This window comes from Hippopotamus amphibius, chromosome 4, assembly GCF_030028045.1.
Source record: "Hippopotamus amphibius kiboko isolate mHipAmp2 chromosome 4, mHipAmp2.hap2, whole genome shotgun sequence".
NCBI lineage: Eukaryota > Metazoa > Chordata > Mammalia > Artiodactyla > Hippopotamidae > Hippopotamus > Hippopotamus amphibius.
Window position 1 is genome coordinate 153,652,361 of NC_080189.1, and position 19,880 is coordinate 153,672,240.

A 19,880-nucleotide genomic window follows, 5' to 3' on the forward strand; every position below is an offset into this window, starting at 1 on the left:
ATATAATTAATTACAGCACTACTTTTAAAGGTTTAATGAGGATACTATGTACATGATTAGGTTAAAAATCTCTCTACAAAAATAAATCATGCTGTTACTTTAAATGCTATGGGTTTCTTTGAAACAGGCACTTTTACTGGCCCATGATAAGGTTGCTGAGCAGGAAATGCAGCTAGAGCCCATTACAGATGAGAGAGTTTATGAAAGCATTGGCCAATATGGAGGAGAAACTGTAAAAATAGTTCGTATAGAAAAGGCTCGAGATATTCCATTGGTAAGTGTTCCACATCTCTGATATGAAATTCTTTCTACACAGGGATCTTCTGTATGGTAGATAGTTGAAGACCCTTTACATTTATGATAGTTTTTCCTCTTTTGAAGCTAATTTTTTGGAATTCTTTTCTGTTCTTCCTCGTACTCCTTATTCGGCTAAGAAAAATTTGTTCGTCTTCTCTCACCCATAATTTGATGAAAATAATAGCTTGTGAAGTAATTGCTGAACAAAGAAGGAACAAGTAATCTGCTTCGTTATTCTCCCAGCTTTTTAAAAAAAAACAATAGAAATTCTAATCTTTTCATTCAATGTAATTACATAACTCACATATACTTAGAAGTATAGAAGTATGCATTGTTTAATGTTAATATTTTGTAGCTTCTGTGTGTAAAACTTTTTTCTCTTAGTCTGCTCTCATTGACTTAATTTTCTTTCTTTTATTTTCAGAGAAATATTCTTGAATCCTGAGGTCTCAAATTGTCTTGCATAGTGTGGTACATGAAATAGGGACTGTATTTTATTAAAGGGCAATTTATATAACTATGTTTTTTCCCCACCTGAAAAAAAGAAACTGGAAAGGTTATAACAAAATTTTAATATAAAAGTTCAGGAGAAAAGTGTTACAAACTGTCTACTTTCAAGCTTTATCCTATATTTCATATTTCCATTTTTTGAGTGTATACATTTCAGTTGTGCTTCCAATTTGTATAATAAATATTAATGTTTAATACATTTTAATGTGAATTAGATGCAGCTATAATATTTAACATTTTGAAAATTAATTAGATTAGTAATCATCCCTTCATGATATTTTGAATTTAACATGACTTTTAGTTACAAGTCATGTTTACTAATTATGCCTAAATATAGTATAACCATTTGAGTAGCATCCGGCATATAAAGAACAAATTTGATTATAGACTTTCACATTGTTTTTGAGCAAGTGCATTTTTATGCTGTTGTATACTTCAAAAATCAGATTTTAGCATTTTAACGAATAGGGTGCTATTGAAGCAGAAAACATGGGGGAAATGATCAGCTTTCAAACCTAATTGCCATGATTACTCTAGCTGTGTAAATAAGTTTTTTCTCAAAATAACTTAAGGCTGGTATTGTTGAACAGAAAAAAGAATTTAAAAATGAGGAAACGTTTAACAAAAAAAATTGCGTTTTTATTTAAAAATTGGCTATTGGAATTTTTTTTAAGGGTGCTACAGTTCGTAATGAAATGGATTCTGTCATCATTAGTCGGATAGTAAAAGGAGGTGCTGCAGAAAAAAGTGGTCTGTTACATGAAGGAGATGAAGTTCTGGAGATTAATGGCATTGAAATTCGGGGGAAAGATGTCAATGAGGTTTTTGACTTGTTGGTAAGTTGACACGGGTAGAAGAATAATTGATAGTGTCTCAAAAGGTGTTTTGTTTGTTACTAGACTGCAGAATAAAATATTAAAAAAGCATTTTAAAAGTAACTGTTAAGACCTCTATACAATTGCTAGCATAATTTTCACATGATATAATTGTTTCCACAATATTTATTAGTAGAATTTTATTCTTATGGGGGTACTACTGATTTTTTTTCTTTATTACTACTAAGTATATTTTATTTGCCTCTGAAATCACTAATAATAACACATTAAATCATTCAAAATATATATATTGAATGCCTGCTGTGCATGTGCTAGCTGCTAGAGAAACAGTAACAAAACAAAGTTCATGCCCTCATGATTTTTATGTTCATTTTTTTTTTTATTACTTACAATTGATTGTTGTTTCCCTAACAGTATTAGGTAATAGCAGTGGCATAGATCTACATTGTTCAGTGTAATAGCCATTAGCTACATGTGCTAGTTATTTCTATTTAAATTAAGTAAAATTTAAAATTCAGTTCCTCATTCTTACTAGCTGTATCTCAGATGCTCAAGAGCAGTATGTTACTAGTGGCTATCATATTAAGGTGTAGATATAGGAATACGGCGTTCTGCAATTTCAGTCCGCTGATCAGAATTCTGTCATAGTAAGTTCTGTCAGACAGTGCTCATATGATCAGGAGGCCATTTAGAGTCAACTTTTGAGAGCAATTTATGATCACTTCATATATACCCATCAGTCAGATTTATAATCTTATTTACTTAATATCACTTGTTACATTAGAATCTCTCCTATCTGCTGATGTCTACTGAAGAATCTAGAAAACATCCTTACATCCTTATTTTCACCCAGTCCCATTCATTGCTTTGATAGCACAAAGTGCTAGTTGTCATTGTTCTTAGCCTTTGTTTTATTTTTTTTTATTTTTTTATAAATTTATTTATTTATTTATTGGCTGTATTGGGTCTTCACTGCTGCATGCAGGCTTTTCTCTAGTTGCGGAGAGTGGGGCTACTCTTCGTTGTGGTGTGTGGGCTCCTCATTGCCGTGACTTCTCTTGTTGTGGAACACAGGCTCTAGGCACTTGAGCTTCAGTAGTTGCGGCACATAGGCTCAATAGTTGTGGCTCACGGGCTCTAAAGCGCAGGCTCAGTAGTTGTGGCACACGGGCTTAGTTGCTCCGCGGCATGTGGGATCTTCCTGGAGCAGGGATCGAACCCGTGTCCCCTGCATTGGCAGGCGGATTCTTAACCACTGCGCCACCTAGGGAGCCCCTAGGGCTTGTTTTATTCGCTGATATCTTTAGATTGAGTACTGCTCCCTGCTGTCTCAGGACCAGAAGTGTGACTGCTGTTTAGGCTGGAGGTAGCTGAACAAGGCAGGCAGTAGTGTACAGTTGTCCGTTGGTATCCATGGGGGATTCGTTCCAAGGCCTGCATGGATACCAAAACCCATGGATGCTCAGGTCCCTTATGTTAAATGGCATAGTGCTTGCATATAACCTAAACATATCCTCCAGTATACTTTAAATAATCTCTAGATTATTTATAATATCTAATACAATGTAAATGCTATATAGTTGTCTGCAGGTGGCAAAATCAAGTTTTGCTTTTTGGAACTTTCTGGAATTTTTTTCCATCTGCTGTTGATTGAATTCACAGATATGGAGCCCATGAATACAGAGGGCCGCCTGTACTGGGAAATAATAGAGAATCTAGCAATAAGACTCTATACTGCTAAAAAACTACAAATAGAACTACCATATGATCCAGTAATCCCACTACTGGGCATATACCCAAAGAAAACCATAATCCCAAAAGAAGCATGTACCATAATGTTTATTGCAGCACTATTTACAATAGCCAGGACATGGAAGCAACCTAAATGCCCATCAACAAATGAATGGATAAAGAAGATGTGGCATATATATACAATGGAATATTACTCAGCTATAAAAAGGGATGAGATGGAGCTATATGTAATGAGGTGGATAGACCTAGAGTCTGTCATACAGAGTGAAGTAAGTCAGAAAGAGAAACACAAATATTGTATGCTAACTCACATATACGGAATCTAAATGGTACTGATGAACTCAGTGACAAGAACAAGGACGCAGATGCAGAGAATGGACTGGAGAACTCGAGGTTTGGGAGGGGGCGGGGGGTGAAGGGGAAGCTGAGACGAAGCGAGAGAGTAGCACAGACATATATATACTACCAACTGTAAAATAGATAGCCAGTGGGAAGTAGTTGTATAACAAAGGGAGTTCAACTCGAGGATGGACGATGCCTTAGAGGAGTGGGACGGGGAGGGTGGAGGGGAGTCTAGGGAGGGAGGGAATACGGGGATATGTGTATAAAAACAGATGATTGAACTTGGTGTACCCCCAAAAAATAATAAATAAATATATAAAATTAAAAAAAAAAAGACTATACGGCTAAAAAATAGAATGAATGACAGAGACAGAGCATCTGGGAAATAAGAATATTTGTATATTTGTATCACTTCTCTAATCCTACTCACAATTACTATTTCAAATTCTAGTGTATTAAAATCGATGTAAGGGACTTCACTGGTGACGCAGTGGTGGCACAGTAGCTGGGAGTCTGCCTGCCAGTGCAGGGGACATGGGTTTGAGCCCTGGTCTGAGAGGATCCCACATGCCGCAGAGCAACTAAGCCTGTGTGCCACGATTACTGAGCCTGCACTCTGGAACCCGTGAGCCACAGCTGCTGAGCCCGAGTGCCACAACTACTCAACCCTGTGTGCCTAGAGCCCATGCTCCACAATGAGAGAGGCTACCGCAATGAGAAGCCCGTGCACTGCAATGTAGAGTAGCCCCTGCTCACCACAACTAAAGCCCGTGCACAGCAATGAAGACCCAATGCAGCCAAAAATAAATAAATAAATAGTTAAAAAAAAAAAAAAATCGATGTATGTCACAGTAGATAACCCAGAAGTGCTGTAGTATCTTCCAGCCCTTCACTGTGGAATCCTCCTGTACTTAAACTGAATGGAAGGTAAAAACCCAAGACTCATGGGCTAAGTGGCTTTCCGCAGTGAACCAGAGGACCAAAATTGCAGAATACCATATTCCTGGGTAGCTCTAATATAACGGAGTCCATGAAAGGCATGATTTGTGCTTCCTTATAAAATGAGATTTGTCTTTACCCAATTTTTTTAAAGTCTTCTTGGGGTTCCTGAATAGTCCAGTTTAGGGACTATTGATCATAAGATCATGGAATGATTTTCATAAATACAGCTTTTTAAATAATGTACTTTTTCTGTTACAGTCTGATATGCATGGTACTTTGACATTTGTTCTGATTCCCAGTCAACAGATCAAGCCGCCTCCTGCCAAGGAAACAGTAGTAAGTGATTTTTTTTAATGTTTGTTGTTTATTTTCTGATGGCTGCTATTTACTTTTTTCTTAACTTAATAAACTTTATTTTTTAAGAGTAGTTTTAGGTTCACAGCAAAATTGAACAGAAAGTACAGAGTTCCCACATAATATTTTTGCCCCCCACATATGAACAATCTCCCCTGCTATCAACTTGCCACACCAGACTGGTATATCTGTTACAGTAGTGAATTGATGGTTTCATTGTTATCCAAAGTTCATAGTTTACTTTAGCATTCGCTTTTGATATTGTACATCCCATGAGTTTTGACAAATGTATAATTACATATATCTTCCATGATAGCGTACAGAATAGCTTTACTGCCCTAAAAATCCTCTGTGCTCTGCTTATTCATCACTACTTCCCCCCTAACCCATGGCAATCACACTGTCTTGACTGCCAGAGTTTACCTTTTCCAGAATGTCATATAGTTGCAATCTTACAGTATATAGCCTTTTCCGATTGGCTTTTTTCACTTGTGGTAAGCATTTAAGTTTCCTCTATGTCTTTTCATAGATTGATAGCACCTTTCTTCATAGCCCTGAGTAATACTCCATTGTCTGGATATACAGCAGTTTACCCACACACCTACTGAAGGACATTTTGGTTGCCTCCGAGTTTTGGTAGCTATGAATAAATAACCCTGTGGAGGTTTTTGTGTGGACATAAGTTTTCAGCTCATTTGGATAAATACCAAGGAATTGAAAAACCTCGAACAGAAACTTGCACAGGGATGTTTATTATTTCAGTATCAGAAATATCACTTTAAATATTTCTTGTACTCAAGTAAAAACAGGTAAATTAAGTAGATTTTATTTAAATAAATATGAAATATTAATATTTCAAATTTAGTAAACTCAGAAAAGTAAAAAATAGAAAACACTTCTTTTTCAGAATTTTTATGACATCACATTCAACGTTGTCTTTTTCTGTCATTATAGATGAGTTTATTTAACTTAAATATGCTTAGTATAGTGGGAAAAAGTACTTTTTACAAAGTATGCACAACTCTTAATTTAGAATGTATATTGTTCTTTATGTTAAATACTTACTCTAGTTAGAGTAAAAGACAGATTTCATTACCATGTGAACCTGCAGTTCCACTCCTAGGTATATATCCAAGAGAATTGAAGACATACCTCTTCACAAAAACTTGTACATGAATGTTCATAACAGCATTTTTCATAGTAGCCAGAAGGTGGAAACAACCCAGATGTTTGCCAGCTGTTGAATGGAGAACAAAATATGGTATATCCATAGAATGGGATATTATTTGGCAATAACCATTGGTTACAGTGCTCAGGAGTCTTGTCATCTTCCTAGATTACTGGCACATTGGTCAGAGGAAAACACACACATCGTTTAAACTGCAGTTTCCTTCTCTGCATTGACTGAAAAAATAGATGCAGTTCTCAGAGAAATGTGTATAACTTTAGATTATTCCACAATATAATTGAAATAATATTGGAGGGAGGAAATAGAATATTTGAGCTATAGGCACTTTTTTTGTCTAGTCTAATGCCCAAATATAAACGGGAGTAAATTGAAATATAGGGGATCGCACTACTTATTAGTGATGGAATATGCACTAGAAAATTCAGATTATTGATTGTCCAATAAATGTTAGCTATTATTATTTTTATTTACATTGTGCCAGGCACAACACTGATTGTCTTACGCGTGTTTTCTCATTTCATCCTCATAGTATCCCTCTGAAATGTAGCTGTCTTTATTATTCCTATTTAACAAGTATTGCAGCTAGAATTAGAAAGGTCAAGTTCATTGCCCAAACCCACTGCTGGTGAGTGACTGAGCCAGAACTAGAACCCATGCCTGTTCCAGAATGTATGCTCTTAACTGCTGTGTAATATAACAGGTAATGTCCCACAAAGCCACTAAATATTAGAAGGTTTCTGTATTACTGTTTATTATCAGTCCAAAGAAAATAATTACAATACCATGATAGAAAATTGTAACTATAGATGAATTAACCTCTTAGTTGCTGTACACATGATGGTGAGCCTGGATTATGAGTACAATAAAAGCATATTATGAGACTTTAGTATTTGAAATTGATGTAGAATCTCTTCTGCCGCTAGGAGACTTAATAACTCTAATAAGACTGGGAGCATAACTGGAGTCTCTTGATTTTGGGGGTCTGGGCTGGGAGTATAGGAGAGAGATGTAGTTTTAGGGGAATTTAAAGGCTTAGGAGGTTGCTAAAATCATAGTTCAGGGATACAAACCACAGAATTAGCCACTTGCCCAGTGGTATTAATAACTGAAATATTAAGGGTCACAAATAACTGCTTTCTTTACAGTGAATGTCTGCTTGATCGCTTTTGTGTATTAGGCACTGTGCTAATAAGTGCTAGCTTTATAATAATGAACATGACATAAATTAATGATAGTTTGCCGTAAGTGATAAGATGGAAAGCAATAGAATATAAACACTGAGAATAAAAAGAAGTGGGATTGATTATATAACAGGAAAAACCTCCTGGAGGAGGCAACATGAAACTGAGACCTGTAGGATGAGATGAAGCCAGGCTTGTTAATTTCCAGAAGAGCTTTCAGGTATAATTTCTAAAGAACTTTGTGTTTGGAAAGCCTATAGGAGTGGAGCAAAGTAGGGGAATAGAAAGGTGAGGAGGGAATTCTAAGAGATGAGGCTTGAGAGGTAGGTAGAGCCAGGTCAAGTAGGTCTTCTTGGCTATGGCAGGGAGTTTGGATTTCAAATACAGTATCATGATCTGATTTGTATTTAAAAACAAAACACTTCTGGCTGCTAGGTGGAAATTGAATTAGCAGAGCCAGTAATGGAAGCAAGGAGATTTAGGAAACTGTTGCTGAAGCCGTTATAAAGTATGATGATGGCTTAACTTTTGACAATAGCAGTGGCAGTGGAGAAAATCAGTCAGGCTATGCTCTGGAATTAGAAATGAGAGGATCTTGTGATGAATGTGGAGAGTAAAGGGTAGGGAAGAAGCAAGGATACTTGAACAACTGGGTGGATAGTGGTGCTGCTTACTAAAGGGAAATGTGAAGGAAAAGCTGGTTTGGGGAGAAAAATCCAGAGGTTTATTTTATAGGTTTGAGATACCTGAGAAGACATTCAGGTGGAGATACCAAAAACTTAGAATTGAATATATCATTGTGAAATTCTAAGGAGCAGTCTGGATTGTAGTTGTATTTATTGTGGGGAAATCAGGTCGGGGAGCAGGCTGTTTATATGTACTTTATGTGTTTACAAAAAATTCTACAAATTTTAAAAGATGTTAGGTTAAGGATTGTTCACAGCCTGTGAAGATCACTGGGTTGAAGGGAAAGGTTGAGAACCACTGCCATTCAGTATACTTACTTTTCTCTTAGCGGTATAAAATGTATTATATAATTTTCATCTTAATTTTCTCTCATTTGGAAGAAGATCTGGAATTTTATAATGCAATAAAACTTTCATAATTGTATATTTTATCAGAAGATGCAAAAAATATTGAAAATTTCAGTGTACGGTATATTATTAGATGGACATCCCCTTTCAGGTTAGTGCAGTTGCTCTGTTAAGTTTGCTGTTACCCTGAGGTTCATATTTTTGTTTGCCTACTACTAAACATCAATTGGATGCCCCACAGATTTCCCCAGTTTCTCCTGTTAAAAATGGAAGAGAGCAAATAATAAAGATATTCCTTCTTGAATGGACGTGAGAGAGGAGGCATCTCAGGATGAGGAGGAGGAATTTGAAAACTGTTGCTTGACAGTGCAAGGGCTTTTCTTGATGCTGCCCTTAGTTTTACAGCCTGCCTTACAGTAAAATTTAGGCCAAAGAAAAAAGAAGACACAATTTCACTATTTTCTCTTCCACAAGTAATTTTAAAAGTTAGAGATAAATCTAGTATAAGAAATACAGAAATAAAAATTACAAGGAAAATTATTTTTGAGCATTGAATCCCTTAGGAAAGATGTAAATAAATTAATGAATCATTATTCCTTTACCGTGTTCCCATCATTAGGACTTCAAATGTGAATAGCTTACAGGTGCTTTAAAAAAAAAGAGCGAGAGAAATGTTGGACTAGAAGATAACTGTGTCTAAACAACCCTGTAATTTAAAATTTAAACATGATTTTGGTTGGATTAGATACCAAACATTGTTTTGGTAGCTACACTGTACTGGTATTACAGCATTGTTAAACCCTGGAGCTTTCCTATAGCGGTCAGCGTCTCTTCTTCATTTAAAAAGGGCTCTGTTTTCTTTTGTATGGGAAAGGAAATAAATTAACCACCAACAGAGCTAAAGAGGAAAGATTGCTGGAGATAACTTCTAGAACTGATAAGAACTGCAGTGGAATACAGGCATACTTCAGAGGTATTGCAGGTTCTGTTCTAGACCACTGCAATAAAGTGAGTCACACAAATTTTTTAGTTTCCCAGTGCATATAAAAGTTATAATTATATTGTTCTGTAGTCTAAATAGAATACAAAACATTGTCTAAAAAAACAACATATATACACTAATTTAAAAATCACTTTATTGCTAAAAAATTCTAACCTTCATCTAACCATACAGGGTTGCCATAAACCTTCAGTTTTCAAAAAAACACTGTATCTGCAAAATGCAGTAAAGTGAAACACGATAAAACAAGGTAGGCCTGTATGTAGATAGAAGTCACCTAGTACATGTCAAGACAATATTCAGACTTTTAACTCAGTCAAATGGTTAATTTCTCTGATGTGAAATAAACTTTGCTCTCAATTTTAGAGTACATTTTAAACACCACTAAATAAACTTGTCACATAAACAAAGCATGTCCTCTGTACTCCTCTTCCTAGCCTACACAGAGGCCTCATTCCAAACCAACTAAATCTCAATAGTCAAGGGTGAAACCTAGGCAAGAGTAGAAAGAAAAGCATCTCTGGGTGATTTTGTTTGCCCTCTGGCAAAGGTCATAGAGTTATATGAAGCATTCTCACTGGTCTGTTTAGTTTCCCTCAGTGTAGTAGTTCCCTCAGATTTTAGGGTACTTCTTTTTTTTTTTTTTTTTTTCAAGAAAATGTAGAAATATTTTAATTTACATATCATATTACAATGAATCAATATGGGGTCAAAATCCACAATTACACATTCATAAAAATTCTGCACATCATCCTCAGAATAATGTTTCTGTACAAAGATTTACAGATGTCCAATATATGTAGTTTCTCCTCAGTGTGCTACAGAGTTCAAAGGTTCTGCTCGAATATTCCCCAAATCAAGTGCAGAATCTGTCTCTTCATCAATTTCTCCAATGACTGCAACATTATCGCCTCTTACAATGTATAACCCTAGTACCACTTGTTCTACTCCCTGTGAAGAGCTGAACACTCGTTCGTGGCTTTCATCCAAAATCAAATTAATGGTCTGGTCAAAACCTTTCAGTGTTCCCACAATCATTCTCCCATCAGAAGTAATGACAGCAACAGTTCGGTTGATGTAGTTCTCCAAGGCAGAGGTCATGATGTGCGGCCCGGCACCTGGCAACACAGCAGCACCAGCCACAAGAAGAGCTAAAAAGTAGGGTACTTCTTAAACAGCATGTACGTAATAGTTATCCAGGGAACCTAATTAAAATACAGAGTCTGAAAGTTTGAGTTGTGGCATAAAAAGTAATAAACATCCTAGAAGGTGTTCTGAGCAAAACATTTTGAAAACAGCATGCTGGGTATTGATTTCAGACAGTGATTTAATAAAATCATCAATCAGGCTGACAAGTAGTCTGATTTCATAGATCTCTGAAAAGCCTGAAAATAAAATGGCCTCTCCACCACCATAAATGATGCCTATAATTTCATGTTCAGACTTCCAAGATTGTTTGGCTAAAAAGCAACAATTTAAACAGATTTAGAAGAATTATCGATTAATAGGGATGGTACTCAAGCAGAGATTTTTTTTTTTAAGCTCTTTATTGCAATATAATTGCTTTACACTCTTGTACCAGCTTTTGAGGTACACCAAAGTGAATCAGCTGTATTTATACATATATCCGCATATCCCCTCCCTCCCGCGACTCCCTCCCACACTCCCTGTCCTGGCCCTCTAAGGAATCACCCATCATCGAGTTGATCTCCCTTTGTTATACAGCAGCTTCCCACTAGGTATCTGTTTTACAGTTGGTGGTGTATATATGTCTATGCTACTCTCACTTCGTCTCAGCTTCCCCTTCTCCCCACGGCCCCCCAAGCCCATGTCCTCCAGTCCATTCTCTGCATCTGCATCCTTATTCTTGCCCTGTCACTGGGCTCATCCGTACCATTTTTTTTTTTTTTTAGATTCCATATATATGAGTTAGCACACAGTATTTATTTTTCTCTTTCTAGCTTACTTCACTCTGTATGACACACTCTGGGTCTATCCACCTCATCACATACAGCTCCATTTCATTCCTTTTTATGGCTGAATAATATTCCATTGTATATATATGCCACATCTTCTTTATCCATTCATTTGTTGATGGGCATTTAGGGTGCTTCCATGTCCTGGCTATTGTAAATAGTGCTGCAATAAACATTATGGTACATGTTTCTTTTTGGATTATGCTTTTCTCTGGGTATGTGCCCAGTAGTGGGATTACTGGATCATATGGTAGTTCTACTTTTAGTTTTTTAAGACACCTCCAAACTATTTTCCATAGTGACTGTACCAACTTACACTCCCACCAACAGTGCAGGAGAGTTTCCTTTTCTCCACACCCTCTCCAACATTTATTGTTTCTAGATGTTTTGATGATGGCCATTTGGACCGGTGTGAGGTGATACCTCATTGTGGTTTTGATTTGCATTTCTCTAATGATTAGTGATGTTGAGCATCTTTTCATGTGTTTGTTGGCCATCTGTATGTCTTCTTTGGAGAAATGTCTTTTTAGATCTTCTGCCCATTTGTGGGTTGGGTTATTTGCTTTTTTGGTATTGAGCTGCTTGTATATTTTGGAGGTTAATCCTTTGTCCGTTGCTTCGTTGGCAAATATTTTCTCCCATTCTGAGGGTTGTCTTCTAGTCTTGTTTATGGTTTCTTTCACTGTGCAAAAGCTTTTAAGTTTCATGAGGTCCCATTTGTTTCTTCTTGATTTTCTTTCCATGATTCTAGGAGGTGGGTCAAAAAGGATCTTGCTTTGATGGATGTCATAGAGTGTTCTGCCTATGTTTTCCTCTAGGAGTTTTATAGTGTCTGGCCTTACATGTAGGTCTTTAATCCATGTTGAGTTTATTTTTGTGTATGGTGTTAGGGAGTGTTCTAATTTCATTCTTTTACATGTAGCTGTCCAGTTTTCCCAGCACCACCTATTGAAGAGGCTATCTTTTTTCCATTGTATATTCTTGCCTCCTTTGTCAAAGATAAGGTGCCCATGTGTGCTTGGGCTTACCTCTGAGTTCTCTCTTCTGTTCCATTGATCTTCCTTTCTATTTTTGTGCCAGTACCATACTGTCTTGATCATTGTGGCCTTGTAGTATGGTTTGAAGTCAGGAAGCCTGATTCCACCAACTCCATTTTTCCTTCTCAAGATTTCTTTGGCTATTCGGGGTCTTTTCATTTCCATACAAATCATAAGATTTCTTGTTCTAGTTCTGTGAAAAATGCTGTTGGTAATTTGATGGGGATTACGTTGAATCTGTAAACTTCTTTGGGTAGTACAGTCATTTTCACAGTGTTGATTCTTCCAATCCAAGAACATGGTATGTGTCTCCATCTATTTGTATCATCTTTGATTTCTCTCATCAGTGTTTTATAGTTTTCTGCATACAGGTCTTTTGCCTCCTTAAGCAGGTTTATTCCTAGGTATTTTATTCTTTTTGTTGCAATGGTAAATGGGAGTGTTTCCCTAATTTTTCTTTCTGCTTTTTTGTTGGTAGTGTATAGGAATGTAAGAGATTTCTGTGCATTAATTTTGTATCCTGCTACTTTACTAAATTCATCAATTAATGCTAGCAGTTTTCTGGTAGAGTCTTTAGGGTTTTCTATGTATACTATCATGTCATCTGCAAAGAGTGACAATTTTACTTCTACTTTTCCAATTTGGATTCCTTTTATTTCTTTTTCTTCTCTGACTGCTGTGGCTAACACTTCCAAAACTATGTTGAATAATCATGGTGAGAGTGGGCACCCATGTCTTGTTCCTGTTCTTAGCGGGAATGCTTTCAGTTTTTCACCATTTAGAACGATGTTGGCTTTTGGTTTCTCATATACGGCTTTTATTACGTTGAGGTAATTTCCCTCTGTGCCCATTTTCTGGAGAGTTTTTATCATCAATGGATGTTGAATTTTGTCAAAAGCTTTTTCTGCGTCTATTGAGATGATCATGTGGTTTTTATCCTTCAAGTTGTTGATAAGATGTATCACGTTGATTGATTTGCATATATTGAAGAATTCTTGCATCCCAGGGATAAACCCCACTTGATCATGGTGTATGATCTTTTCAATGTGTTGTTGGATTCTGTTAGCTAGTATTTTGTTGAGGATTTTTGCATCTATATTCATCAGTGATATTGGCCTGTAATTTTCTTTTTGTGTGACATCTTTGCCTGGTTTTGGTCTCAGGGTGATGGTGGCCTCGTAGAATGAGTTTGGGAGTGTTCCTCCTTCTGCTGTATTTTGAAAGAGTTTGAGAAGGATAGGTGTTAGCTCTTCTCGAAATGTTTGATAGAATTTGCCTTTGAAGCCATCTGGTTCTGGGCTTTTGTGTGTTGGGAGATTTTTAACCACAGTCTCAATTTCCGTACTTGTGATTGGTCTGTTCCTATGTTCTATTTCTTCCTGGTTCAGTCTTGGAAGATTGTACTTTTCTAAGAATTTATCCATTTCTTCCAAGTTATCCAATTTATTGGCATATAGTTGCTTATAGTAGTCTCTCATGATCTTTTGTATTTCTGCGATGTCAGTTGTTACTTCTTTTTCATTTCTAATTCTGTTGATTTGTGTCTTCTCCCTTTTTTTCATGATGAGTCTGGCTAATGGTTTATCAATTTTGTTTATCTTTGCAAAGAACCAGCTTTTAGTTTCATTGATCTTTGCTATTGTTTCCTTCCTTTCTTTTTCATTTATTTCTGCTCTGATCTTTATGATTTCTTTCCTTCTTCTCACTTTGGGGTTTCTTTGTTCTTCTTTCTCTAATTGTTTTAGGTGTAAAGTTAGGTTGTTTATTCAATATTTTTCTTGTTCCTTGAGGTAGGACTATATTGCTATAAACTTCCCTCTTAGAACTGCTTTTGCTGCGTCCCATAGGTTTTGGGTTGTTGTGTTTTCATTGTCATTTGTTTCTAGATATTTTTTGATTTCCTCTTTGATTTCTTTAGTGATTTCTTGGTTGTTTAGTAGCATATTGTTTAGCTTCCATATGTTTGTATTTTTTACAGTTTTATTTCCTGTAATTGATATCTAGTCTCATGGTGTTGTGGTCAGAGAAGATGCTTGATATGATTTCAATTTTCTTGAATTTACCGAGGCTTGATTTGTGACCCAGGATGTGACCTATCCTGGAAAATGTTCCATGTGCACTTGAGAAGAAAGTGTATTCTGTAGTTTTTGAATGGGATGTCCTGTAAATATCAATTAAGTCGAGATGGTCTAATGTGTCATGTAAAGCTTGTGTGTCCTTATTTATTTTCTGTTTGGATGATCTGTCCATTGATGTACGTGGGGTGTTCAAGTCTCCTACCATTCTTGTGTTACTGTCGATTTCCCCTTTTATGGCTGTTAGCATTTGCCTTATGTATTGAGGTGCTCCTGTGTTGGGTGCATAGATATTTACAATTGTTGTATCTTCTTCTTGGATTGATCTCTTGGTCATTATGTAGTATCCTTCCATTTGCATGGAATATCTTTTTCCATCCCTTTACTTTCAGTCTCTATGTGTCCCTTGGTCTGAAGTGGGTTTCTTGTAGGCAGCATATAGAAAGGTCTTGTTTTTGTATCTGTTCAGCCAGTCTGTGTCTTTTGGTTGGAGCATTTAATCCATTTACATTTCAGGTGATTATTGACATGTGTGTTCCTATTACCATTTTCTTAATTGTTTTGGGTTTGTTTTTGTAGGTCTTTTCCTTCTCTTGTGTTTCCTGCTTAGAAAAGTTCCCTAAGCCCTTGTTGTAAGGCTGTTTTGGTGGTGCTGAATTCTCTTAACTTTTGCTTCTATGTAAAGCTTTTGATTTCTCCGTCAAATCTGAATGAGATTCTTGCTGGGTAGAGTATTCTTGGCTGTAGGTTTTTCTCTTTCAGGACTTTCAGTATATCCTGCCACTCCCTTCTGGCCTGCAGAGTTTCTGTAGAAAGATCAGCTGTTATCCTTATGGGTTTTCCCTTATATGTTATTTGTTGCTTCTCTCCTGCTGCTTTTAATATTTTTTCTTTGTGTTTAATTGTCATTAGTTTGATTAATATGTGCCTCATTTCTCCTTGGGTTTATTCTGTGTGGGACTTTCTGTGCTTCTTGGACTTGATGAATTATTTCCTTTCCCATGTTGTGGAAGTTTTCCACTATAACCTCTTCAAATATTTTCTCAGACCCTTTCTTTTTTTCTTCTTCTTCTGAGATGCCTGTGATTTGAATGTTGGTGCAATTAATGTTGTCACCAAGGTCTCTGAGACTGTCTTCCATTCTTTTTATTTTTTCTCTTTCCTGCTCTGTGGCTGTTATTTCCCCCATTCTATCTTCTGACTCACTGATTTGTTCTTCTGCTTGAGTTATTTTGCTGTTTATACCATCTAGAGTATTTTAAATTTTGGTTATTTTGTTGTCCATTACTGTTTGTTTGCTCTAGTTCTTCTGAGTCCTTATTAACTGTTTCTTGTATTTTCTGTATTTTGTTGTTGAGATTCTGGAACATCTTTACTATCATTACTCTGAATTCTTTTTCAGGCAGTTTTCTTATTTCCTCTTCATTTATTTGGTCTTTTGAGTTTTTTTCCTGCTCCTTTGCCTGCATGGTGTTTCTTCGTTTTCTCATTTTGTCTAATTTATAGGATTTGCTGTCTCCTTTTCCTGTGCTACCTAGTAGTAATTCCTCTTGTTTCTGCCCACTGCCCCTTGTGGTGGGATTTGTCCAGTGTCTTGAGTAGGCTTCCTGGCTTCCTGGTTGGGGGGGTCTGGTGTCTGCTTTCCGGTGTGTGGCTCTGTGTCTTTTCTCTCTGATGAGCAGGGCCGTGTCGGGTTTTGTGTTTTAGGGTATCTGTGAGGTTAATATGGCTTTAGTTAGTCTGTGTGCTGATGGGTGCATTTGTGTTCCTGTCTTGTTTGTGGTTTGGTGTGTGGTGTCCAGCACTGGCAGTTGCAGATAGTCGGACAACGCTGGGTCTTAGACTCTGATACAGGGCTCCGTGAGAATTCTCTGCAGTTAATCTTCCTTGTGTCTGAGGAATCCCTAGTAGTCTAGCATCCTGGATTCAGTACTCCCTCCCCAGAGCCTCCTATTTGACTTCTAATGGAGTAGTACAGACTTCAGAGGTTGCTTGTCCTGGTAATAAAGGGGTTTAAAGAAGACTGTCCAAGCCCCAGGCTAATGGCAGAGTGTTGAGTCAAAGAAATACTAAATCAAGGAGACACATGCATATACAAGGCACACAAATAATGAATCCAGTAGGACATAAGGCACTAGAAAGACCTGGCAGAAGAACCCCAGTATGCAATCAGACAATCAAAGAGAAAACCAATAGAAATTCAAAGCAAAAAAAGAAAAAAGAAATAAACACCGCACACACACAAACACCAATCCAGGGAGATTTTGAAAGCTAGGATCAAATACATAATAAAGAGTGAAAGTACCACCAGACAGACTGAAGATTCTCAGAACGAAATCAGACAATTATACTTAGAACTAATAAAGACAAAACCTAATAATAAAAACTAAAGCAGTGTGTCTTTTGGAGAATAAAGCAAGGAAACAGAGCAACTGATAATATTGCTTATAAGTATATTAAGATAAACTAAAAAAAGAATAGATGATAGGGCAACAGAAGAGCGTAGTGTGACTGGAAATATGAAAAAGAAAAGAAAAGAGGGAAAAAATAGAAATGTGTAAAAGATAAAGAAGGAAAGAAGATAGGAGAGATAAAGTTAGCACTACGAAAAACTTAGCTAGAAATAGAAATATGTAAAAAGTCTAAAAATAAAAATAGAAGAAAAAATAGAAGAAAAGAATAAAAAGATATGTTATAATTCTTGTAGATCTGTTCGGACTAAGATCGTAATTAATTAAAAAAAAAACACACAAACAGATATCCAGGAAAATTTTGAAAGCTAGGATCAGATATAATAAAGAGCAAGAGTACAATCAGACAGACTGAAGATTCCCAAAACAAAAGGAGACAATTATAATCAGATCTAAGATAAAGACCAAACCTAATAATGAAAACCAAAACAGTATGTCATCTGGAGAATAAAGGAAGGAAACAGAGCCGAGCGATAATATTGATTATAAGCATATTAAGATAAACTAAAAAAGAATAGAAGACAGGGCAACAGAAGAGCGTAGTGTGACTGGAAATATGAAAAGAAAAAGAAAAAAATGAAATGTATAAAAGATAGAGATGAAAAGAAGGTAGGAGAGATACAGTTGGCACTACAAAAACTCAGCTAGAAATAGAAGTATATAAAAAGGCTAAAAATAAAAATAGAATAAAAAATAGAATAAAAAATGTTATAAAACGTGTAGATCCCTTAGGACTAAGATTGTAATTAATTAAAAAAAAATTTAGAACTGACCCCAGAATGGACCAGATCAATAAAATTAATAATAATATTTCTCTTTCCTTGAGGTCTCAGCTGTAAGTGTCATTCTACCCACCTGGAGCTTTTTGTATTACTCTGAGAGCAGCAGAGCTTCCTTTACTGTTCATCTGTAAGCGCTGGTGTGTCGGGAGAGAGAGGGTACAATAGTGGTTCCTTCCCCTGGGATTGAGTGAGCAGTGGCGCCCTGCCTGGGTCACGGTGGCTCAGGCGGCTCGAGCAGTGCCTGCTGTAGAGGGACACTGGTGGCTCAGGTGTAAACAGAATGTCTCCAGTGCCACTCTGCAGACTTTTGGCTCTTGACTGCAGGCACTCTAGGCCAGCCCCACCCAGGGGCCTTTGTTATGCCTGAGTGCGTTAGCCAGGCCCAGAGAGGTCCTTCCTTTGTCCCTTGCAGGCACTGAGAGAGAGGCTACACCCGCAGCTCCTTCCTGCTGCTTGTGAGTCAGCAGTATCAAGCCGCTGCCTTGGCCACCCATCTTTCCACGGTAGGATTCTCCTCTGTGATTTTCTTCCCTCCTGTCCTCTCAGTCCGTCTCCCCACTGCCAACAATGTTTCTCACCCTGAGCCAGTTCTCCAGTTCTCACGTTCCAGGTCCCAGACCCCTTGTTCAGCTGTGAACTGACATCTCAGTCCAGACACGCTGAGCCATGAGGCGGACCCTCTGTGTGTTTCTCACTCTTTCCCGTCTGCCCCATATCAGCCACTTCACCCTCTTTGAACAGTCCCAAATGGCTCCCTTCTGACCCAGGGAAATTCCCCATTGGAAGAAGGGGTTTCCCCCTCAGATAAGGGACGTTTTTCCAAATTCGGCAATCTCCCCTCTGTTTCAGATCCCCCCACCCCAGGGTGGAAAAAATTCTGCATACTGCAACTAAAGATCCCATGTACCACAGCTAAGACCCAGCACAGCCAAAATAAATAAATTAATCAGTTTTAAGAAAGAATAAGGCTCTTTAGGGCACACTCCAGTTGGAATGCAACAGAACACTGTTCAGTTGAGGTATTTTAAAGATACTTAATCCAAGAGTGTGTACTGTGTGATTCCATTTATACAGGGGAAACTAATCTATGCCAGAAATCAGGATGCTGTTTACCCTTAGAGGGCATAGCCTGACTGGAGACTGAAAGGAATGTGAGGCGGGGCTTCTGAGGTGCTTAATTTAGGTGCTAGTTACACAGGTGTGTTTTGTTTATGAAAATTTATTGAGCTATATACTTATGATTTTGTGTATTATTTAAACTTATGTAGGACATCAATGAAAAGCTACCCCCCAAAAAGCAGACTAGCATTTAAGTTATATATTTTTAACTGGATCACTTACTTTACCTCAGTGTTGTTGTTTATATATTGAGACTTAGATTTCCTCATTTCATATTTGTAGTAGTTATTAAAATATTTTTCTGAAATTAAAAAAATATTCTTTACCTAAAGATATCTTCAAACAAAATTTCTGAAAGAAGCTGTTGCTTTCATGAGGATTCTTGGTTATTATATTGGAGGGATATGTATGTGTGTGTGTGTGTATATATAACTTAAAAAGTTTTATCAAATTTCATATAGTCTATCATCATTGATCGAGAATAGTCAATTTTTTAAGTGTTTCAGGAGCTGAAAAAATATACTGTTCTCTCATAAAATAGTTTTTGAAGCAGACCAGGATTATCTTTATGATTGGTGGCCTCAATTATGGTGAGGGTAAAAGGCTTAAGGAAAGTCAAATAACAGTTGGATAGAAAAGGACTCAGAATTATAAAATTCTTAGGCTGTCAATCAAGTGTTTGGCTCATTGAGCCCAAACCTGAAATATAACGTGTGTGGGGCAGAAAAGCTCATTGAATAGAAGTGCAGGATTTTGTTAGTTGAAAATGGGCTTCTTACAGATTTTGGAAATGCCACATGCCACTTGACCAGGTTGGATAAAAATTACAGATAGAGGAGTTAAAGAGAATATTAATTCCTTTGTACCTTCTAAGAAGTAGGAATACTTTGTTATATCTTATAGAAGTATATTGGAGAAAATAGTGTAGGAAATAACTTAGCTTTCAGTAAGATTCATATGAATTCTTACCTACCTTTAGTACT

General features: G+C 36.9%; 2 protein-coding genes across 8 annotated transcripts in view; one reads left to right on the forward strand and one right to left on the reverse strand.

Annotated features, from left to right (window-relative positions):
* PALS1 (protein associated with LIN7 1, MAGUK p55 family member) overlaps positions 1-19,880 on the forward strand; it is a 96,229-nt gene that overhangs the window by 56,717 nt on the left and 19,632 nt on the right. For all 7 annotated transcript variants that reach the window (XM_057731386.1, XM_057731391.1, XM_057731388.1 and 4 more), the window contains 3 exons: positions 128-274; positions 1,482-1,643; positions 4,938-5,015. In XM_057731386.1, the coding sequence (XP_057587369.1) occupies positions 128-274; positions 1,482-1,643; positions 4,938-5,015 (387 nt within the window). The remainder of the gene's footprint in view (positions 1-127; positions 275-1,481; positions 1,644-4,937; positions 5,016-19,880) is intronic.
* Positions 10,088-10,590, reverse strand: LOC130851292 (U6 snRNA-associated Sm-like protein LSm8). Its single transcript, XM_057731397.1, has one exon. It carries the CDS (start codon positions 10,536-10,538, stop codon positions 10,248-10,250), a length of 291 nt encoding a protein of 96 aa, XP_057587380.1. The 5' UTR covers positions 10,539-10,590; the 3' UTR covers positions 10,088-10,247.

Excerpts from the sequence above, each read along its gene's own strand:
- LOC130851292 (XM_057731397.1), bottom strand. The coding sequence starts at position 10,538 with ATGACCTCTGCCTTGGAGAACTACATCAACCGAACTGTTGCTGTCATT.